This window comes from Xenopus laevis, chromosome 2L (assembly GCF_017654675.1).
Source record: "Xenopus laevis strain J_2021 chromosome 2L, Xenopus_laevis_v10.1, whole genome shotgun sequence".
Classification (NCBI taxonomy): domain Eukaryota; kingdom Metazoa; phylum Chordata; class Amphibia; order Anura; family Pipidae; genus Xenopus; species Xenopus laevis.
In genome coordinates this window covers 156,575,411-156,599,963 of record NC_054373.1, presented here as the reverse complement: position 1 = coordinate 156,599,963, position 24,553 = coordinate 156,575,411, and the positions used below count along the sequence as shown (strand labels likewise).

General features: G+C 39.8%; 1 protein-coding gene across 1 annotated transcript; it reads right to left on the bottom strand.

Moving 5' to 3' along the window:
- Positions 1–1,205: 1,205 nt before the first annotated feature.
- LOC108707749 (aquaporin-2) lies at positions 1,206–24,332 on the bottom strand. Its single transcript, XM_018245731.2, has 4 exons — positions 23,973–24,332; positions 6,852–7,016; positions 4,100–4,180; positions 1,206–1,488 (listed from the first exon to the last, which is right to left on the bottom strand). Exons 1-4 carry the CDS (start codon positions 24,330–24,332, stop codon positions 1,294–1,296), a joined length of 801 nt encoding a protein of 266 aa, XP_018101220.1. The 3' UTR covers positions 1,206–1,293.
- Between the last annotated feature and the right edge of the window lie 221 nt (positions 24,333–24,553).

Here is a 24,553-nt window from a genome sequence, read left to right as displayed (position 1 = left end):
CACATTACTTTGAGTCTAATGTCCTGAACATTTTCTAGGAATGGGCTATAACATTTAAATAAATGATTTCAAATCCCTGTAATTCTGGTGTCACAAAGGCTGATTATGTGGCGGCAGTAGAACACTTAAAATAATTGCAGTTTCAGAAAGACAGACGTATCTGGAAATTCATGGTAGGTTGTATCTTTCGCAGGCAACTTTAATGAAAAATACCAGACCAGGAAGGTCTGCCCTTTGCCACTTATTGATGTGCATTGTGACTGTGGAAAATGTATTCTTGTGACCTGTGATAGTAAAGAATCAGCTGCACATAAAAAATAAGGCTTCATCGTTTTAATGATTGAAGGGAGAATTATTCCAGTTATGTTGTATGTTTACAAGGCCATTGTAATAAAAGTACCTGGTGGTCTAGCGGTGCGGCGGCGTGGACGGCTGCCACGCCGCCGCGCTCCTTCTTCTTCCTCCTCCCAGCGCCATTAGGGTGCGCGCAACTGTGTGCCTCTTAAAGGCGCAGGCGCGCTGGCGTGATTGCGCCAGCGCATTCTGGTGCGAAAACGCACGTTCTGGGGCGTGGAATTCTTGCCCTATAAAAGGCCCATTCAGACTGCTGACTGATGCCCGTGATAGAACTTGTTTCTAGTGGTTCCTGAGCCTTGTGCGTCTGATCTGTTCTGTATAAAGTCTGTTTGATTACCCGTGTTTGACCCAGCCTGTTCCTGACTATTCTACATTCTGTATCCTGACCCTCGCCTGCCTACGACAACTCTTCCTGCTTAACCCCTTGATTGACAACCCGGTTTGACCCTTGCCTGCCTGACGATTCTTGATATCTGCCTGCCTCGACCTTGCCTGTCTGACGGTTCTCTCGCCTGCTCCATTTGTACCGTGACCTTCGGCCCAAAAGACTTTGCTAACAGCCGTGCCCCTTCGCCAGCCAGAACATCCCGCCTTGCACCCCTCGTTAAGTCCAGGTGGCACCCAAGTAAGCTGAGGGCTCCCCCCGAAGCCCAACGGTGGTCACACTACTGGTGAAGCCGAGCCGAGACCAGGGTGCTTGGCATTTGTTCTGGTATCGGGTGCCGGCCGTGACAGCCATGGTCAAAAATAAAACAGGACACCCTGATTAAAATGAAATTATCACCCTTCTTTAGATCTGCATATTATGCATTAATATCATGAAAGAATAGTGGAGAATTGCATGCCATTCAAACTGATTTTTATTAATTCATTTTATAAACCCTTTAATTGCATAGTGGATGATGCTTATTAAATGCTGATCATTCGAGAGCCAAGTTACAAGGTTTGCAGTTCCATTGACTTTCTTCTTGGCTGCTCTTGCATTTCTTCCCACTCTTCCTCTTTCTTGTCTGGCATTCTTCCCAAAAGGATGGATACTTTTTCTGAAAATTTCTGCTGCCGGGGACAGAGTATGTAGTTATAGATGAGAGATGCTACGATGGCTCCTGCAAAAGGTCCAATCCAGAAGATCTATAAAGACAGTAAAATGAGAAGTTACAAACGCTAGTAAATACCCATTAATGACGTAGAATAGAGAGTGGAAACTGGCATTTGGTTCTTCAGTTAGCAAATTAGAATAGTTGTACCTGTTTTTAAGATTAATTTATTCTTTAGGATTTTTTAATCTGCATGTCAAATACATTGCCTGATAGAGAAGATGATTCATAGGGCGTGCGACTTTAGAAATAAACATATACTTGTTTTAGAACGGGTTCGATTTACCAAAGTGCCATTTGTTATATACTGAACTTACTGCTCAAAGCCTAAAAGTTCAGCATCTTTATAACAGGAATTATCAAAGCCTTCAAAACCATAGAGAAGAGTGTGTCAGTGACACTGCACATGCTCAGTAGGTAGCGGTTGAAAAGCTAAGCTTAGGGGTTATCATAGATTGTTAAGCAGAACATAAGGTTCATCTCTGTCATAGAAGCTAATGCTACAGGGCTGATCATTCAATTCATATGCACATTGCACTTGTTTCTGAACTGAACACGTAATACAGGGATCCCGAACCTTTGTTACCCGTGAGCCACATTCAAAAATAAAAAGAGTCGGGGAGCAACACAAGCATGCAAAAACCTCCTGGCAAGCCAAATAAGTGTTGTAATTGGCTATTTGGTAGCCCCTACATGGACTGGAAGCCTATAGGAGGCTCTATTTTGCAGGAGTCTTGGTTTTTATACAACCAAAACTTGCCTCCAAGCCTGGAATTCAAAAATAAGCTCCTGTCTTGAGGCCACTGGGAGCAACATCCAAGGGGTTGTGAGCAACATGTTGCTCGCGAGCTACTGGTTGGGGATCACTGACGTAATATGAATCTGTAAAGCTCTGTACTATGACTTTTATATTCTATAAATACAGTATATTGTGAGTTGGTCCTTAAAGGATAACTGACCTCTCTACAAATTTTCTTAAGAAACACCATCCCTGAATACAGGGACGTAAATATAGAAGAAGCAGACCCTGCGGCTGCAGGGAGACCCATGAGGTATAAGGGCCCCATGAGGTCCTAATTCTATACAATTTAAATAAATATTGGTAAAACTGGTCAACCTGGGGGCCTGAAAAATAATCTGCTGTGGGGCCCAGTAATACTGTATCTAGTTACGACACTGCCTGAATAGTCCCCCAACTGAATTGCTGAATATTTGTTTCCACACCTACACAGATAGGTGATGACACCACTTTGTTTGTATGATATACTTCAGCTCTTCGCGGGCGCCATCTTTGCTGACTTTACTTCTTGTGCACCTTGCGCACACAATCGATTGCGCTTCATGGGAGTCATTTATTAAACAAAAATGTAGGAAGCACCCCAAGCTTTGATTTCATGGGATTGGCGAGGCTGCTCATGGGGAGACTAGGGGACGCTAGGCCAAACCTAATTTCTTCTTTCTACCTACATGTTAAGCTGGGGGATGCACAATTGTCTGAACATCTGTCGATCATCCGATAATCAGCTCAAACGAAATAGATATGTATTGTGTTGTCAGATGTTCTGTTTTAACTGCACTCACACATGGAGCACAAGACCCTACAGAGGATAGTGCAGACAGCAGAGAAGATCATAGGTGTCTCTCTTTCTTCCATCACGGACATTTACACCACTCGCTGCATCCGTAAAGCCACCAGCATTGTGGCTATTCCAACACACCCCTCACACTCACTGTTCACACTCCTGCCATCTGGAAAAAGTTACGGAAGCATTAGGGCCCTCACTACCAGACTGTGTAACAGTTTCTTCCTCCAAGCCATACGGCTCCTGAATACTCAGGGACCGGACAGATCTCTCCAGCACACACACTCCATCTGACCTTACTATGTGCCACAGCGTTACACAGCCACTGTACACCATTGTATGGATGAATAGCCATTGGATACAATTGTTCTCTCTGAGCACATCTGCACTTTGTCATGTTCTTTATCATGTTCTTGCTACTGTCATATCACAATGATACACCCATCATGTCTGATATTTAGCATTATTTACTTAACATATTACATCTGCTGAGTGTGCACTGTCTTGTCCTGTCCCTGCACTGTGCTGTCCTGTCTTGCAGGAGTTGCATATTTTTGCACTTGCACTTTTTCTCTGTTGTCCGGTACATCTATGTTGTGTGTAGCACCATGGTCCTAGAGGAACGTTGTTTCATTTCACTGTGTACTCTACAAACGTATATGGGTGAAATGACAATAAACTCTTGACTCTCTTGACATGTTCCTTTCCACTACTTTCATTCAGTTTCATCCATTCAGTTCCTTAGTCTGGTGATGATCTTTAATTTGTAAGTCCTAGCTTTCCTACTTTTTCCTCTCTCTCTCTCTCTCTCTCTCTCTCTCTCTCTCTCTCTCTCTCTCTCTCTCTCTCTCTCTCTCTCTCTCTCTCTCTCTCTCTCTCAATTATCTATACTTTTGCAGAATGTTTATTTAACTACTTGATTTTCTCTTACAATCTCATCCTTCAAATTGTCCTTTCTTTGACTTTATATTTAATCAGGTCCCTCGGGTGTAGGAATATTTGATTTGCCACATACCAAAGAATATTCCCCCCCAGGCCTCTCAGCTGTCAGTCAGTTCTTACCCAGTGTGCGGCAAAGTTTCCTGCAATTAATGCGGGCCCAAAGGATCGAGCTGGATTCATGGAGCAGCCAGTAAAGTTAATCTAAGTTCCAAAGAAAGAATGAGTTTATAATCAGTAATTGATATCAATGCAGATATCTATATTATTGTTGAAGTTCTTCTCTTATGCATTGCTTTGTGCAAAGGATTGTCCATACCCGCACTCTGAGTTTAAAGTTACCATGATCTAACACAAATTCATGTGATAGAACCTTATAAGGTAGAAAGAACAACACTTTAGTGTGTTTTAGATTAATACTGATAGACAAATACAGGAGTCCTCCTCTGCACTCAACCCATTATCGATATATTTAACACATTTTGTGCATACTGCTACTGAAAAATGCCTTACCCTTTAAAACAGGGATTGTTTGTCCATATATTGCAATATATTTAAGCTGGTCAACTACGTCAAAGTCATCCCATATCTGGCCTGTCCTATGCTCAATTTTATCTGATTCATTAAGAATGCTATTGCTTCATTATACATTTTACAAAGGGACTAAGATTTTGCTGCAACTTACTAGCTGCTTTCAAGGTTAAAGCTCCCAAACTTGGCTGCCCTTTTATTGGCCACCAGTGGAATCACCTGACTATAACTGGAAAGGGTGGGAGCTACAACAATGGTTTGTTTAAGGCGTGGGTAAGGCGTTTTTTAAGTAGCTTAAAGGAGAAACAAACCCTTAATAAAAGAAACCCTACCCTACATAGACCACCCTCCCCCCCAGCCTAGCTGCCCCCCCCCCATGCAAATGCCCCAAACTCTTTACTTACCCCTCTTCAGCCGCTTCGGTAATCTTCTGAATGAAACCGGCGATTCTGCAATTTTCATGAGTTTCAGCGCAACGTTGTCCCGAAACAGAAAATTGCTCCAACTTCGAATGCCGGCCTCATTCCGAAGATTAACGATTAGAAGAAGATGGCTGCCATGAACTCCACTGGACAGAATCTGCACGGAGGGGTAAAAAAAAGTTAGTGGCATTTGCCCGGGGGGGGGAGCTAGGATGGGGGGAGAAGGGAGGGGGAACTATGTAGGGTAGGGGGGTAGGGTTTTTTTTAAGGCTTTAAGCCACAAAATACAGTATCTTGTCCTAAATATATTGATAATGGGTTGAGTGCAGAGGACTCTTGTATTTGTCTATATGTATTTTGTGGTCACAGCCTCATTGCACCCCTGCTTAAAGGAGAAATCAACCTGTTCTGAAAAAAACCGTCAGTGATTTATCAAAAAATCCGAAGTGAGAAAGCACGATTGAGAAAAAGTCACGAAAAACAGCAACTTTTTTGACTTGTTGCATGATAACTATGACTTTTTCATATTGTCGCACAAAACTGTTTTGATGCAAAATAAATGCATAAGAAATCCCAGAAAAGTTGTGCTTTTTTTCATAACATTTTGGGGTTTTTGGCGCCAAAAAGCCTGACCAGTTTAGTAAATGGGCCTCTTCATAACTTGTTTTAGAGAAAATTTGTTTATTTGTGTTTTCTAAAACCACTAAAAATGAGAATGTTGATAGATCTGCCCCATAGAGTCTAAACAATATAATGATAAAGAACAGTCTGAGTTCCTCCAGGTGTATTTTGAATTCCCAGCATCCTAAAGGGGTAATGTTATAAGAGGTACATATTTTTAGCAACCAATCAACAAGTAGTATTTGCTAGTCACCTGTTTGAAAGCATACTGTACATCTGATTTGTTGCTTTGGGTTACTAGATCTAGTACAACCATTGTAATTTGTTCTTTCATTATCCCAAGGCCGTCCGTGTCTGTACATTTATATTAATGTTATAAGGTTGCCTTTTAAAAAGTTTTAAACCTTAACACCAATTACTAAATGGTTTACAATGCATCACAGCTCAAACCAACCAGAATTATAATGTCATTGCTCTACAAGATTCATTGAGGCTTTTCCTCTAAAATATTGTAGCCTTTAGCAATTAATGGATGTTTTATTCAAGATCTGACACGTGGGATAGTAATTATTTTTATTCCTGCAGAGCTCCAGCTGCTTGACTCTCTAACAGTGTGACATATTGCCAAAAAAAGAGGCATTTTATAACGCCTAAATCAATGAATCGTGATTGTCATTACACATCATTAATGTATATTCGCGGAAGATGATTAATAATCAAGGAGAAAATATTGCTCCATCGCAGAGAGTAAAAGTCATTTTTGACTTGAAGTAATATTTACATTTCTCAGCTTCTGGATAACGGCAAAAGAGGCTTAGCTACAATTAAATTCCAATGCCAGAGTTTATAGGGCATGATATATCTGCAGCTATTAATACATTGGGTATTTGGTGTTTAAAACTCTGTGCATAATGAGGATTTCTGATGGTTTCAAACTGACAGGGATATCAAACTGTACCCATTACCCATCAGCTAAATGGCTTCTCCCATTGTGCTCAATAAGGGTTAAAGAACCAAACCCTTGCTAATAAAAACCCCTACCCCTCTACCCTACATAGACCCCCCTCTCTGCCCCCCCAGCCTAAGTGGTACCTTTAGTAAATGCCCTTAACTCATTACTTACCCCTCGATGCAGATTCAGGGCATCGGAGCCGAAAGTCACTGAAATTGCCAAAGCGCCGGAAGAAGACTCGAAGATTACCAAAGAGAAGAAGAAGATGGCGCTTGTGAACTCCAATGCCCTTAATCTGTGCCAAAAGGTAAGACAATATAGATGAAATCACAAAATGATGGACACCTACCCCAACCAGATGCCCCACTGCAACAGACAGGCCAATGGAAATAGCTGAAGAGCCAACGTTGTCACACCTGCGGCTGTCAGTTGAAGCAAAAATACAGAGAACAAGCTGCAGGGTGAGGATCATCTCAACGGTGACAGCTTGTCCTTCAGTTGTATCGTTTTTTGGCTAAAAGAAAAATATATGAACAGTGTTACAATGCATTTTGCATGCCATGGACACCAGCTGAATAATACAGGGGCAACCAAAGCATCTTTTAGGATTATCATATAATAACCTCTACATACATAAAGCTGAAAAGACAATGAAAAATGATGCTAAGGTAATAAATGATTCATTCTTTTCTTCTCTAGAAAATGCTGACATTTTTGATACAAGTATGGGATTAGTTATCCAATAACCGATTATCCAGAAAGCTATAAATTAAGGGAAGGCCATCTCCCACAGGCTCCATTTTAATCAAATAATTTAATATTTTAAAAATGATTTAGACTTCCGATCCGCATTGCCCATGGACAGGTACCAGCAGGGGGGCTCCCATGTCAGTCACATTGGCCACAAACAGTCCGGCCCAGATATAGCGGTAGGTGGCGTCAAGCAACATCCCTTCTTGTGGTCTCATCGGGAGGGATTTAGAATTTGCCCAGTCGCTATTAGACATCTTCTCACTTGCAGGGTGTTGTAGTTGCTTGGCAGAGCTCACACAGTACGTCCACTCCCACTGCTATCCAGACTCACTCTGCACACAAATATGGCTGGCGTTACGCGGGCAGACTTGGCCCATCCCTGCTTCCTGGTGCCAATTTCCTGTTTGCTGAGTGACCATCACCCGATCTTCCGACCCCAAGGGTGGGCTTAACTCACGGTGGTGCCAATGATGTCTCTGAGCACATCACCTCCCAACTGATGCTTCTTTTGGTGCCAAGTGTTCCTCTGCCCAGATTGGACATTGACCACTCAACTTTTCAGTTGGCTCTCTTCAGTGGAATAACCAAATTTAGCCCTCATGGAGCTCAGGCTGTGGCTCTGTCTAGATCCAACTTCCTTTTTCCTATTGGGTCTGGCTCTGCAGCGCCTGTCACACACACATGTCTCTCTCTGAGGGGGAAATTTACTAAAGGGCAAAGTGGCTAACACTTCGCCAGTGTGATGTCTTTCGGCACTTCGCCAATTTACTAACGGTAGCTGGCGTAAATTCGCTGGCATAATTTCGCCAAGGAGATTTGCACTCTAACGCCAAAGAATTTTCGGTCTGGCGAAAGAGCGTTACTACACAAATTCACTAAGTTTTTGATTTTACTGACCGTTACCTCTATCGCCAGACTTGCCTTCGCCACCTCAGACCAGGCAAAGTGCAATAGAGTAGATAGGAGTTCCTCAAAAAAAAGTTGAACGTTTTTCTGCGTGTTTTCCTATTTAGAGGGTGATAGGCTGAAAAAGATGGTACATTTTTGTTTGGGTATCCTCCTTCCCCCCTACATTTGCTAACATATGGCTTCTAAACTATACAGTGGGCACATGTGTAGGGCATTATAACAACTTTATATCATTTTAGTAAGCTTCCCTGGCCTTGTGTAGTGTAATGTATTTGCTGCAGCATATACGTCCATTGTACTTTAACTGCACGCCGTATGGTAATTTGCCAACGCTAGCGTAACTTCGAACTGCTGAGCGTAATTTTGCTGGCGTAATTTTGCCAGTGTTCGGTACCCTGTGCGCAACTTCGGATCTTTGTGAATTAGCGTTGTCCAGGCGAATCTATGCCTGTCGAAGTGTTGAGATGTGCGCGAAGCCAGCGCTGGCGAATTTTCGCCAGTTAGTGAATTTGGAGAAGGGAAAGGTGGATGCAGGTCAGGCAGGTCAAGGTTTTCTTGACCCACACATCACAAAACCATACCTGTTTCCCTTGTGATATCAAAGTGCAAGTAAAGGGAAATTCATTGGGGTGCCAAACAGTAGACATAATCTCTTACCTTAAATTGGCATGGGTAATATTCCTGCTGCATACCACCTTGGGCAATTTGGAGCATTGTGCGGGAACGAGCAGCACAGCAGAAGCAGCGCCTTGGCCGGTGCACTTTTCAGCGGACAGAAACATCCACCATTCAGCATTTACTTGGACTTTTGCTTGCACCATTTTGTAAGAGGTTGCATGCAAGATTTTTAAGGAGCAAACAGTTCATTAAAGAGGGAACATGAAGGGTCTGAGCCTCTGCCGTTAGCAGTTATATGAATATGCCCAGCATGTCTCTCAGCTGTGTACTGTAGATAATAACAGTTGTGCAAATGCCCAAACGGCCAAAGTGTCATGAGTGTCAGAGCTGAGGACTCGGGACTACATGAATTAAAAGGGTAGTTCAATGTGTCTTTATTTTTTTGTTATTTTTGAATTATTTTAAGGGGATTCTGTCATGGGGAAACATGGTTTTGTAAATAATGCGTCAGTTAATAGCTCTCCTCCAGAAGAATCCTGCATTGAAATCAGTTTTTCAAAAGATTTTTTTTATATATAATTTTGAAATTAGGCACGGTGCTTGACATGTTCGTTTCCCAGGTACCCTCATTCATGTGACTTGTGCGCTGATAAACTTCAGTCACTCTTTACTGCTTCACTGTCAGCTGGGGTGATATCACCTGCCCCTCCCCCTCAGCAGCCAAACAATGGGTAACAGAACAATGAGAAAGTAACAAGCTAACAGCTCACTGACAACTGCACCCACCTCATGCCCCACCTCGTGGTAGATATGAGAACAGCACTCAATAGTAGAAGTCCAAGTCCAGCAAACCCAAGTTCTGATTCCTTCAGTTAAATACATTGAGTTGAAGAAACAATACCTTAACTGAAAGCAGTTCCATAGTGCAGTACTGGCTCTTTCTGAAAGCACATGACCAGGCAACATGACTTGAGATGGCGCCTACACACCAATATTACAACTAAAAAAAAATACATTTATTGGTTTAAGAGTAACACTTTAAATGGCAGAATGCATAACTTGCAACGTACACATTGTCATTTTTTAACAAAACTACACCATAAAAATCCCTTTAAGTTTTTGTTCAGAAGCTCTCCAGTTCCAAATGCTACAGCTATATTGTTACTGGGGTCCAATGTACCCTAGCAACCTGGCAGTGGTTTGAATAAGATGCTAGAATATATATAGAAGAGGTCTATATACAGTGGCGTAACTACCGGGGAGCAGGGGGTGTGATCGGGCCAGGGCCCGCACCCCCTCAGGGCCCCCCGGCAGCTCGCGTGCCACTGACGGCAGTAAATGACTTACGGAGGGGGGCGGGGCCCGGCTGCACGTCCCGCGCCAGGGCCCGCCCCCCACTAGTTACGTTACTGTCTATATATGATGTATCAACACACCCAATTAAAACACTAAGAAAATCTTCTCCATAGTTTTTGGCTTTCAGGGTCAGTGACCCTCCATTTGCAACCTGGAAAGAGGTAGGAGAGGAAGTCAAATAAATAAGCTACAGAAAATACAACATGAAAAGGACATGCTATAACATGCTATAAAAGCACCTGCAGTTACAGCTATAGTATATTATGCTATTATTATATTCAGTTTTTTTTTTTTTTTAATATCTTTATTTAAGTTTTTTTCAATACAAAAGTATTCAAAGGGGGGGGGTACAGAAGGAAAAAAGGGAAGGGAAAGGTGGGAGTTGGGGGTAGATGCCACATTAGTTATCATTTCAATTATACAAGAAGTACTAATCAGATAGTCAAAGGGTCTATCAAGTTAATTCTTATTTTGCCTTGTGGGTTTAACGATTCTCCAAGTAATCTATCCAAGGGCGCCAAATGTTCCAATAAATATTACTGCTGTTCTGTATAATATGGGATAATTCTTCCAACCTCCTGATTTCTTCTACTTTTATTACCCATTCGGAGAGCGTTGGGGGGCTGGTGGATTTCCATTTAAGGGGTATCAGTGCCTTAGCTGAGTGAAGTAAGTGAATGGTAAGAGGATCGGTTACTACCTTTTCCGAATTAGGCAAGATGTTCAGCAAGATTAGTGTATAATTGTTAGATCTAAAGTCACTTTTGGTAACAACATTTATTTCATTAATAATATCTTCCCAGTATGTGGTTAAAATTGGACAAGTCAGCCAAATGTGGTCATGTGTTCCCTTATATTCCTTACAGCGCCAACAATTAATAGTAAGTTTCGAAGATATTTTGTTTAGTTTGGCAGGAGTAAGGTGCCATCTGGTAACCAATTTATACGAGGCCTCCCTAGTCTTTGAAGCTCTTGATGATTTATGAATTGATTTAAATACTAATTCCCACATATAATCGGATGTATTAATGTTTAACTCTTTATCCCATGCACTACAAAAAGTGTTCTTAGATAGAGGATAGGTCTGAGAACTTAAGAGGATTTTATATGATTTTGCTAGAACTTTTTCGACCACAGGTGATGTTATAAGTATTTGTTCCCAACTGGTTGCCGGTCTATTCCAATTTAATAACTTCTTTGGTACTTTATTTGCTTGAGTATACCCGAGGAGTTGATTATATCCCCATTTGTCTCTTGGATGGCAACCCCATCGTTTTTGCATATCAGTTAATGGTATCAGTTTATTAGTTATAAATAAGTCACCCATTCTTGTTTTTCTGTTATCCCACTCATTCCACCTGTTAAAGGAACCCCTTTCCATGCTTGGCGCGAAATTAGGGTTATACATTAATGGTTGAAGATGGTATGGGCGGTTGGTAAGTTGATATTTGTCTCTGTTTCTTAACCAGACCTTCAAAGTTGCCCCTATGAATGGATGCTTTAATGGTTCTTTAAGGGAAGTCTCGTTCTCAACCCACAAAGTGTTTTCGATAGGGTAGGGGATAAATGCCTGTTCCAGGGTGCACCAGTCCTTCTTTACTTTATCATTAGCCCAGCCATAGATCCGTTCTAAATGAACTGCTATATAGTATAGAAATATATCTGGTAATCCAAGCCCACCTTTGTTTTTGGGCTGGGTTAAAAGATGATATTTCAATCTAGGGTTTTTACCACCCCATATGAATCTAATTAACATAGACTTTATGGATATAAAGAAGGACTGGGGCAGAAATATTGGTAGTACTTGGAAGAGGTACAATAGTTTTGGTAATAAGATCATTTTAATCGCATGTATCATACCGAACCAGGAAAGTTGCAATTTGTCCCATTTGTCTAGTTGATTTTAAAGTGTTGTCACTAGAGGGACATAATTGTCATGATATATTTTATTTAAATCAGATTGGATTCGAACGCCTAAATATTTAATACCGCTATTCGCCCATTTAAATGGGAAATTTTGTTGTATCAATGAGAATGATCTTACTGGGGTATTAATATTTAAGATTTCAGATTTTGCATAATTAACTTTAAAGTTTGAGACTTCACCGAATGTTTTCAATAGGGCCACTATGTTCGGAAGAGAAGTAATGGGGTCCGAAATACACAGGAACAAATCATCCGCAAAGGCGATACACTTATATTCTTTCCCCTCTATCTGCAACCCATGTATGTTTGGGCTTCTCCTAAAATGGGCAAGGAGAGATTCCATTACAAAGACAAACAGAATTGGGGAAAGTGGGCACCCTTGTCTAGTCCCATTGGATATTTGAACATTAGATGATAGTGAACCATTAACCTTTAATTTTGTAGTTGGGTTGTCGTATAATGCCATAATTCTTTGTATAGTAATTCTTCCTAAGCCCAAGCCCTTTAAAATTTCTCCTAGAAAGGGCCAAGAAATCCGATCAAAGGCCTTCTCCGCATCAGTAGTCAGTAGAAGTATTGGTATATTTTCATTTTTAGAATTAACTTTATTAATGAGATGACCTTAGCGGTGTTCTCTTTTCCCTGTCTTTTGGGTATGAATCCGGTTTGGTCCTGATGAACTAATTCTGGAAGATATTCTTTTAATCTATTGCTTATAATTTTTGCATAGATTTTTAGATCCACATTTATCAAAGAAATAGGCCTATAACTCGAACATAATTGTGGATCTTTCTCTGGTTTGGGAATTAGGGTGATATGGGCTTCTTGCGCCTGGGGGTGAAATCTCGTAACATTATTAATAGAGTTGAAATATTCCAATAAATGCGGAGAGATATCTTTTCTAAAAACTTTGTAAAACAATACTGTATAACCATCAGGTCCAGGGCTTTTACCATTAGGCAATGAGGTAATACAGTTTTCTATCTCTGCTAAGGAAAAGGGTGCATCTAGGGCTGCTGCTTGTTCCAGGGTTAATTTTGGGAGATTCGCCTCCTCAACAAACTTTTCAATTTTTTCCTTAATTTCTTCAGATTTATATCGGGGTTTAAGTTTATAAAGTGCCTGATAATATGCTTGAAATGTTTCAGCAATACCCCTAGTACTACATTGTGGGATGTTACTTTTATCTATGATGGATGAAATATGTGTTTGTGGTTGTAACAATTTCAACGTTCTAGCAAAATGTTTGGTGCTCTTGTCATTCAATTCGTAGTATTTTTGCTTGCTTAAGTAGGCCTTCTGGGTTTTTTGATCAAGGAGAGATTTTAGTTTAAGCCTTCTGCTCTCCAAAGTGGCAAGAGTTTTTTGGGCTAATGATTCTTTATGGGCCTGTTCTAAGGATGCTATTTCTTTTAGTAAGACAGTGATCTCATTTCTCTTTTCTCTTTTTAGATTAACGCCTAAAGAGATCAGATGTCCCCTTAAAACACATTTAAGTGTCTCCCAAAGTGTGGTAGGGAGGATATCTGTACTTTTATTCAATTGAACAATATCGCTTATCCAAGAACTAATAAGATCTCTTCTAGTTTTTGAATGCAGTAAATAATCGTTCAATCTCCAATTAAACTCAGGTTTCAGGGAATGAGGGATTGTAAAATGTGTTATTACTGGGGAATGATCAGAATATAAAGAGATCCCAATATCTGATCTAGAGAATAGATGTAGCCACTGCTGAGAGACAAAGACTAAATCTATTCTGGTATACACCTTATAGACCTTGGAATAATGTGTGTAGTCTCTCTTTAGGGGATTTAAAGCTTTCCATATGTCAACTAAGGACATCTCACTTAATCTCTGTTTCACTTCCTTAATTCCCCTATAAGAGACACTACTCCTCTTAGAGGAAGAATCTGTCAGTGGATTCAGAGTTAAATTAAAATCACCACCTAGGATTACAGTCCCATCTCTAAAATTATCTAAGACCTCTAAGAATTGCTTTATGTATGCAACTTGCCCAGAATTTGGAACATAAACGTTAGCTATGGTGTACACTTGGTTCAGTATTTTCCCTTTTATTATAATAAATCTACCCTCTGCATCCGAGATCGAGTTTATATACTTAAAGGGGAGATCCTTATGAATCAAAATAAGCACACCCCGTGATTTCTTTACTGGGTTATTGCTTGCATAAACAAGGGGATAGGACTTTATTCTCAAAGATGGAACATGGTTCTCTTTAAAGTGCGATTCTTGTATCAATATTATTTTCGCTTGGTATTTTTTACATTCAGATAAAATGTGAGTTCTCTTCATCTTTTCATTGATCCCATTCACATTAAGTGAAATCACTGCGCATTCTAAGCATTTTTTGTCAGTCATAAATACTTTGGTTTGAGCAGTTTGCTTTACTACCTTCCTCTGGATAGCTCCAATACATATATACTTTTTGTAGCATTGTAAACCCATTTATCTTATGCAATATTTGATGTGTTTTAGGCCCCCGGGTATAGGGAAAGGTTTGTAGGATAAAAAAGGGTGTAAGGGAAATTTTAAGCCGCATTTGGATAGTGGGGTCTAATTCCCCAGAACACAAATTTTTTGCGGCAGGAGAAGTGACTAGCACCTTCATGTGGGGGATAGTGGATTATTAGAGGTGGTGGATTGGTCTTCCCAGTGTTTTTTACCCCCCGAGAAAAAGCCATCAAATACAGAATTTATATATGAAGCAAACAACCCTTCATCAGCTTTCCACAAGTTGAGCTCAATAAAGTCCCCGCTATGTTTCCCTTAGTTTTAAACCTCTCTTAACCAGCAATATATCATTGTCCTTGATAAACAATATGCCACATATCATAGTAAACCTATAACAGGAAAAGAGGGAAAGAGAAAAAATTCATTAAGCCCAAACTATGCAAAGTCTTAGGTACTTATCAGTTCTTGAAGATTGTAGTCCTCCCGCTGCATCCAAAAAGAGATATCAATATCTGGTCCAGGCCTCAGCTCTTTAAAGTTCTCTTCTAAGATGGTCTTAAAGCACGTTTACTCTCTTTAGCTCCGGGGACTGTTGAAATCTGTAGAAATTAAAGATGTATCGATCTTGTTCTTGTTCCACCTTTCAAGATTTCTATCAGATTTCCTAAAGGGATGTTTCCAAGGATATTATGAAATCATTCTTTGGTCGATCTTGTCGTTCCTTGTGTGGATCTTGTGCTGTCCAAGGTTCTCTTGGGACCCTGTGCCCGAATCCAATCTTCTTGTAGATCAGTAGTAACCTCAGCTGCTGGATCCTCGTCGTTCAACCAACCAGGTAGATCAATAGGAGGTAGCTTAAGTTTTCTCAGGAAATTTCCGGTATCAGCCGGTGACCTGATAGTTACTGTTGTCCCATCCTTGATCACCATGAGGGAGAAGGGAAATCCCCATTTATAAAGTATATTTTTCCCTCTTAGTACATCAGTCAATGGTTTCAGCTTTTTCCTTTTAATTAAAGTTTGCCTTGATAGATCCTGAAAGAGTTTTATTGTATTGTCTTCATAGCAAATGTCACTTGCTTCTCTGGCTTTCTGTAAGATCTCCTCTTTAATAGAAAAATTGTGCAGACAACACAGAATATCACGAGGTGCATTTGGAGGGGCGGCTTTTGCCTTTTTCACCCGGTGTGCTCTGTCAATCTTTATCTCTGAAATTGACTCTCTTTTCAAGAGATTGTTGAAAATATGGAGTAGCACTGGTTGTATCCCGTCGTTTGCTATTGACTCAGGGACCCCCCTTATTCTGATATTATTTCGTCTGCTTCTATTTTCCTGGTCTTCTAGCAGTCTATGCAATTCAGATATTTTATTATCTTGCTCTTTGATATGTTTTTGCATTGACTTTTGGTGGGTAGCGACCTTATCGATACTTGTTTCCAAGTTATCGGTCCGTTCGGCAAGGGCCCGGATGTCTCTTTTAATATCTTGGATATCTTCTTTAATGGATCTTGTCATCTCCTGGAACATCTCTCTTAAATCAGATTTGGAGGGTAATTGTGCAATGTAAGATTGTATGTCGTGCTCCTCGTGATCTACCCCTGACTCACTATCAGTATCAGAGTGATCTCTTAGGGAGTGAGCAGTCTCCTCCTCTGCATTATCCCTAGATGCCATCTTTTGAGTCCTGCGATCAGGTTTTTGCTTACAAAATAGTGGTGCTATTTCTTTAGTTGTTGATGATCGCGGTTTGGGTTTGACTGGGGTATCAATTGCTTTATCAACTTTATCTCCTTTTTGTCTGTGTATTTTCCCCATATTGATACAGCTTACTATGCCGCCTTGTTAACTTGTTAACAGTTGAATGTTCATGTGTCAATGGCTGACACGGAAATTGATTATCACCCCTCTGGAATCTGACTATTTGTCTCGCTAGTTGCCTGCTGCCTAGCTATCCACAATCCAAAGATGTTCAGCAAAGCCCAGCCATTCCAGCTCACCTTAAGTGACCGGCCCCAGCTTCAATAGCAGCACGGCCTTGGCAACTCTCCTCATTTGTATGGAGTAATAATGCACCTCACCAAATGGCTATGCTTTTGCTGTTATATATCCTCTCTGACCGTTTCCTTCCGAAACAGCCTGTCAGCCGGCTCAGGGGAGGATGGATTGAGGAATTGGTGGCCACTGCTGCATCAATGGCCATGGAGGGATGAGGGGGTGAGCATCAATGGCCACGGAGGGATGAGGGGGTGAGCAACCCGCTCGGATTCGGCCCAGCCGTTGCCACCTCAGTGGCCGTGGAGGGAGCCGTCTCTACGGCGTCCCAGTATGACCAAAAAGCACCCGCCCACGTGGCGTTCACCCCAGCGAACCCGGGGCCGCGTCAGCTCACAACCCCAGCACCAGCATCGGCGCCAGCTCCTTCACTTCGACACCTACGCGGCCCCGCTCCGGGACTCGTGACCTGAGACTCGGGGCTCCCACTGTCAGTCTCAACGCCAAACCCTCCCTGTCAGCGTCTCCGCGAGCCGCTCCGGGAACACAGGTCCAGCACCCCCGCGTAGGCACCCGTCCAGCGGCTGTCACCCGTCGCCTTTCCCCTTGCGGGTAGGAGGTTTTTAAATTTTTATTTTAGCTTGGTCGCATCCACGGGCTTGTTTGACCCTTATAATCGGCTAAATTCTCGGGTGATGTAGGGAGCTCAAAACACTAAGCGGCCATTCTCCACATCGCAAACCACGCCCCCTATATTCAGTTTTTAATACTATAGAGCAATACTAATGTGCAGCCCCTTCCAATTAGTTAAAATGGGGGCTTGAGCTGCTTTCTAAAAACCCTTTTTGTTTAATTCTTTAGCACAAGCTATGATTTTCTGCTCTGCACCATTCCCTTTGAATCTGACACTGCAATGATCAGAGTTTGATCTGATAACAGGGAAAAAAAACAGGACAAGTATCATCATATCAAATGATAAAGGTGCAGAATCTATTATAGCGAGGATATGAGATAGTTGACAATGCAGCTTTGTAGCCTTAGCACCTTCAGAATGAAGCCCGGGGGAAGCAGGGAATGATGATGCTAAGAAGTGACCCCTTCCATAGAGTAGTGATAGGCCGAGGGGCCCCTCAGTTAGAGGCTTAAAGGGGTGGTTCGCATTTAAGTTAACTTTTAGTATGTTACAAATCAGGTCAATTCTAAGCAACTTTTCAATTGGTCATTATTTTTTTATAGTTTTTAATTATTTATTAATCACTAAAAAAGAAATACTCTGTAAGGCAACAAATGTATTGTTATTGCTACTTTTTATTACTCATCTTTCTATTCAGGCCTCTCCTATTCATATTCCAGTCTCTTATCCAAATCAATGCATGGTTGCTAGTGTATTATTGAAATTGCAAACTGAAGAGCTGCTGAAATAAAAAGCTAAATAACTCAAAAACAGCAAATAATAAAAAATGAAAACCAATGGCAAATTGTCTCAGATTATCACTCTTTACATGATACTAAAAGTTAACTCAAAGATGAACAACCCCTTTAAGGGTGGGCCTAGAAGTTACCTGGGTGGTTGACTCTGAGCAGGAGCACAGCAGCAGCCGTCACTCCCTACTGATGGGCTGGGGCTTTTCTTGTAGTTGGTGAAGGATTCTTGACTTTGAGTTGAATGCACAAGGTGGGTTGGCAAATGGGTAGGCCTGGGGGATGTTGTATGGTTGTATGGCTTCTGCTACCTTTCCGAATAAAATTCAAATTAATGACCCTGACATTCAAAGCACTTCATAACTGTGCCCACCCTACAACTATGATCTCATCACTATATACTCACCCAATTGCTTTCTACACTCCTCTACTGACCTGCTCCTCAACTCTTCTCTCATTACCTCCTCACATGCTCACATTCAAGACTTTGCAAGGGCTGCACCCCTTGCAAAGTCTCCCACATTCTGTCCAACTTTCTCCCAACCTTTCTGCTTTTGAAAGATCTTTTAAAACGCACTTCTTTAGAGAAGCCTACCCTCACTCTGCTTAACTACCAAATACAACACCACATACAATACCACATTTCTCACCCACTTAATTCTAATCTTGCCCACTCTCACACCTTGTGTATTACTCCCTTCCCTTTAGATTGTAAGCTTCTTTGCACAGGGCCTTCCTCACCTTTTGTACCAGTATTGATTGTGTTGTATGTTACTCCATTTGTTCTATGTATGTAATAAATTTGATTTAGTTGTATAGACACATTTACTTTACAGCGCTGCGAAATATGCTGGCGCTATATAAATAAATGTTAATAATAATGTTAATAAAATAAATAAATATAAAATTCGCAAATAGCAAAACTTTGCAAATGAAAATTTGCATATCGCAATGTAATATTCTTCTTTAGGTTTTTATTGCATTGCTTTTGGGAACCCTTAACACCTGCTCTGGATTTTCGTTAAATATTTTGTTGCAAAAAAACGGTTTGCCATTGCGAAATTTTATTTCGTACACTGCACACTATCACAAACATTAAAATTTGCAATCGCTATCCTACTGCTGCATGAGGGGTAAAGTGTTCACAAAGGCAACATTTTTCACTTTACGAACATTTATTCGCATTGCGAATTTTTTTTGCATTAGTGACCAATATTACTTTCCCCCCTATGAGAGGAGCCAGAAACCAGTCTTCATGCCTGGGCTCAGGGTCAGTCATATGGGTGTAGATGTGGAAATTGTTTTAAAGGGCATGTAAAGGCAAAAAAATAAAATCCTTTTTTTACTTTCTTTAATGAAAAAGAAACCTGTCTCCAATATATTTTATTTAAAAAATGTGTACCGTTTTTATAGGAAACCTGACTGTATGCAGTGAAATTCTCCCTTCATTTACTGCTGTGGATAGGAATTGTCAGATGGTCCCTAACTGCTCTGCAGGGAAACAATCATACTTATGAACAGCAGGGGGAGCCCCCGTCTTACTTCCCAGCCATGCAGAATTCAAGCAGCTTTGTTTATGATGATCCCTAAGCAGCCCAGACCACACTGAGCATGTGCACAGTCTTAGTCTTACAAAGATGTATAACAAAGTTACAAGATGGTGACCCCCTGTAGCCAACTTTGAAAGCATAAATCATTTGTTTGATTAGGCTTGTGGTGCAGTAAGTTCATGTTTATATTTAGTATACAAAATACAGCATTTCTAGCCTTATTCTATTTTAGACTTTACATGCCCTTTAATAGTGTTTCAACATCATGGTACAAGTGGTCCTGCTAAAGGGCATGTAAAGTCTAAAATAGAATAAGGCTAGAAATGCTGTATTTTGTATACTAAATATAAACATGAACTTACTGCATGAACTTTTTTTTGTAGTTTTTTAATTAATTGCTGCCTTCTTCTGACTCATTCCAGCTTTCTAATGGGGAGGGGGATGGTCATTGACCCCATCTAAAACAAATTTTCTGTAAAGGGACAAAATTATCTTCATTGCTACTTTTTCTTACTCATCTTTCTATTCAGACCCTCTCCTTTTCATATTCCAGTCTCTAATTCAAATAAATGCATAGTTACTAGGGTAATTTGGACCTTAACAACCAGATTGCTGAAATTGTAAAAGTGGAGAGCTGCTGAATAAAAAGCTAAATAACTCAAAAACCTCAAATAATAAAAAATGAAAACCAGTTTCATTTCAGAATATCATTCTCTGCATCATACAGTTATGGGATCCCGTTATCCAGAAAGCTCCATATTAAAGAAAGGCTGTCTCCCATAGACTCCATTTTATTCAAATAATCCAAGTTTTCAAAAATGATTTCCTTTTTCTCTGTAATAATAAAACAGTATCTTGTACTTGATCCAAACTTAAACATAATTAATCGTTATTGGAGGCAAAAACCAGCCTATTGGGGTTATTTAACGTTTACATGATTTTCTAGAAGACTTAAGGTATGAAGATCCAAATTACAAAAAGATCCCTTATCCAGAAAAGCCCAGGTCCCGAGCATTCTGTATAACAGGTCTCATACCTGCACTACAATTTAAAGGTGAACAACTAATAAACAACTGCTGCCTTTTCCCCCAATAATGTGGTCACATGTTCGATATGTGTCAGTTTTTTGTGAAGTATAAGAATTAAAGGGATAGTAGATCTCAACGCTACATTTGTCGTGCTCTCTTATGGTGTTGGAGTCCTGGTGCTGAAACGGTCACAGCTCAGAAATGATTTTTTTATTTCACAGATATCAGGGAATTCAGCGGCATGCAGTATTCATGCAAGTATTACTTGTCATATTAAAATGTAAGATCTGATGGCAGGCAAAGACAAATTGGTCCCTGCAGACTGTCAGTTTATAGAAAGATTTTAATAGCATGCCTGGCATTTCATTTTTATTCCGTTTTGCCCTGTTCGTATTTCAGGCAAGTTTTCCATTACGAAAAAAAACCCTTTGAACTACACATTCAGAAAACATTTAAATGCTGAAGTTAGTTTTTTTTATTGCTCCATTTCCAAGTGCTCTGTATCATTTAGTAGTATTTACATGTTCCTCTTGGCAGTTGCAATGTTGTTTGAAAGCCCAAGGCTTGTGTTTCTGTGCAGAGCAATCATAAATATATGTAATGTATAATAATAATCGAGCATTAATTGTATACACAGCATATACCTACAGCATCATGTTATTGCTGCATAAACATTTAATATGTCTAAGCAATTAAAAGCATATAGTTCACATAAAAAAAAATTCTGTATTCAGACTGTGTATGTTTTTTCTCTTATTTTGCTGCAGTCCTATAATTAGCTATTTTTAACTTTAGTACAGACAAAAAAATACTACTAATAATAATTATATATATATATATATATATATATATATATATATATATATATATATATATATATATATATATATATATATATATGAACCGATACTGGAAAGCACAACCATAAGAAAGTCAATGCAGTCCAAAAATAGACAAAATGTATTTTACACACACGAAGGAATGTAGCAGCAAAACACAAAAAAAGATTAAACTAAATCAGGATTATCTATTCCAATGTTTCGGCTCCATGTTGGAGCCTTCATCAGGGAAAAGAAAAAAAAAATGTTGGACGAAGGCTCCGACATGGAGCCGAAACGTTGGAATAAATAAACCGGAAATAATAATAATAATATATAAATACAAGTTGTGAAACTGCAGCTTAAAGGGAGATAATGCCCTGGTGCTAACAGAATATATATCAAAGTTTCAAAAGAAAGATGTTGCACTCAAGGGACTTTATGAAAAAGTGAAAATATGCTTTATTTAGGTTGACGTTTCGACCCTCACCAGAGTCTTTATCATGATCTTGATAAAGACCCCTGTGAGGGCTGAAACGTCGATATATATATATATATATATATATATATATATATATATATATATATATATATATACACACACACAATACAAATAAAGTATGGTAGCGCACTTCTGGGATTTATATTCAAGTCTTTATTCCATTTTATGGGACAACATCAACGTTTTCGGCTCCCCTCTAGAGCTCTCAGGAAAGGCTCTAGAGGGGAGCCGAAACGTTGATGTTGTGCCATAAAATGGAATAAAGACTTGAATATAAATCCCAGAAGTGCGCTACCATACTTTGTTTGTGTACATGCAGTCCAGAGGAGCAGCACCTGGGTTGACGAGTAAAGAGTTAACATTGTGAGTGCGGATCTGCTTGGTTGGTATATATACAGACAAAAATAGATTGTTGGGGAGCACCACCCATCAAACACAAGAGATGGTGTGCAGGGTCAAATAATTAATATGTATAACATTGAAGAGAAAAAAGAGCTGACCCATCCAGCTGCACCCTCCCATCTGTTAGTTCTTAGTCTCGGAACCAACGAATGGGAGGGTGCAGCTGGATGGGTCAGCTCTTTTTTCTCTTCAATGTTATTGGTATATATATACAATATATATATATATATATATATATATATATATATATATATATATATATATATATATATATATATATATATATAGAGAAATACAAGAGGTCCTCTGTACTCAACCCTTGCAATTGAGAAAAATGTAGAAGATCAGAAACAAGCAAAACATTCAATCACATACTGTACATTAAATAAGAGGATCAGTTAGTAAGATACAAGGGGTGTTATTTAGTAACAAGTACCAATATGAACTCAGGTGCTTTTGTCTAGGAGCTGAACTATATGTGATACCAGGAGAGCCACAATACCTTCTAGAAATACACCCTTTCCTTCTCAATGGTTACCCTATGGGACTCATGTCACTTATTAGGCGAAACAAGAGAGAGGGGAAACATTTACTTTATCTCTGATAGTTTGCAAAATACACAGAGCCTTTTATGTTTAATTTTGAGACCGGTGATATCTTTACATCACACACACACACAAGTAAAATCTTTACAGCCCCCATTAACTGCCTTCATCCAACATTCCCATTATGTAGGTGAGAAATGTGGTGCGCAGTTCTGTGCTGAAATCTTTGCAGCCTTGCATTACATTTATTCATTCCAACCCTCCCCATATAGGTACAGTTATGGGATTCTTTATCCAGAAACCCATTATCCAAAAAGCTCCAAATTACAGGAAGGCTATTTCCCATGGACTCAATTTTAATCAAATAATGCTATTTTTTAAAAATCATTTTCATTTTTTCTATAATAATAAAACAGTACCTTGTACTCGATCCAATTAAGATATAACCAATCCTTATTGAAGGTACAACAATCTCATTGGGTTTATTTGAAGTTTAGATGATTTTTAGTTGTCTTAAGGTATGGAGATCCAAATTTATAGAAAACCCAGGTCCCGAACATTCTGGATAACATGCCTTTATTTTTAAGGATTTTTAGGATTGTTCTAAAATCTTTGCTCTACTTATAAGCTATGAAGGTATGGGATCTCTTATCCGGAATACAATTATCCAGAAAGCTCCAAATTACAGGAAGGCCATCTCCCATAGATTCCATTTTAATCAAATAATCCAAATTTTTAAAAATGATTTCCTTTTTCTCTGTAATAAATCAGTACCTTGTACTTGATCCAAACTAAGAAATAACTAATCCTCATTGGAAGCAAAACTAGTATATTGGGTTTATTTAACGTTTACATGATTTTCTAGTAGACTTAAGGTATGAAGATGCAAATTACAGAAAAATCTGTTATTCGGAAAACCTGAGGTCTCAAGCATTTTGGATAACAAGTCCCATACCTGTACTACTTAATGCCTATGGGATTGTACTGTATAGAGTTGTGCTTAAATCTCTATACCCTTCATTACGCATATTGTATTTGCTACAACTTTGTATTTTATTTAAATAGGTATGATGATTTGGTGAGATGCACTGTATAGGGTGGTGCAGATATCTCTACTTTATCGCTTCATAAAATAATTTAGGAAAAGGCAATACAAGATTATTTAGTATAATACTCACCAAATTGACACCAAAACTTCCATGAATACTTTTAGGCGTGAACTCATGCAGTAGGGCAGCACCTACTGCAGCTCCTAAAAGCTGGGCGCAAATGTAGCAGATAGTGCGGAAGAGAGATATTTGAGAAGCAACCAGGAACGCAACGGTTACAGCTGGATTAAAGTGGGCATCGCTGATGTGCCCGAATGCTTGTACAACGGTGCCTACACCCAGCCCAAAAGTTAAGGAAATCGGCAGGACACTTTGAGGTTCTAAAGAACACAGCATTGCAGAGCATAAGCCAAAAAACACAAAAACCAGAGTTCCCAGGAACTCTGCAAAAAACGCCCTTGTAAACGGCCCCGTGCATATTTCCTTCATTTCTATATTTCACAGTATTTTACAAACAAAGTAATTTGGTATTGCCCTGCCAGAAACTGAGCCTTACCAGCTTACTGCAATGTGTTAAATAAAACGTAGGAGGCTTGGAATGTTACAAGGGGGTGTCACCTAGTGCCATATCAAAGCGGAAACACGCTGAACTACTGTATCCATTCTATGTTAATATGTTAGAAATGAATAACCTGTTGAATGGAGAAACA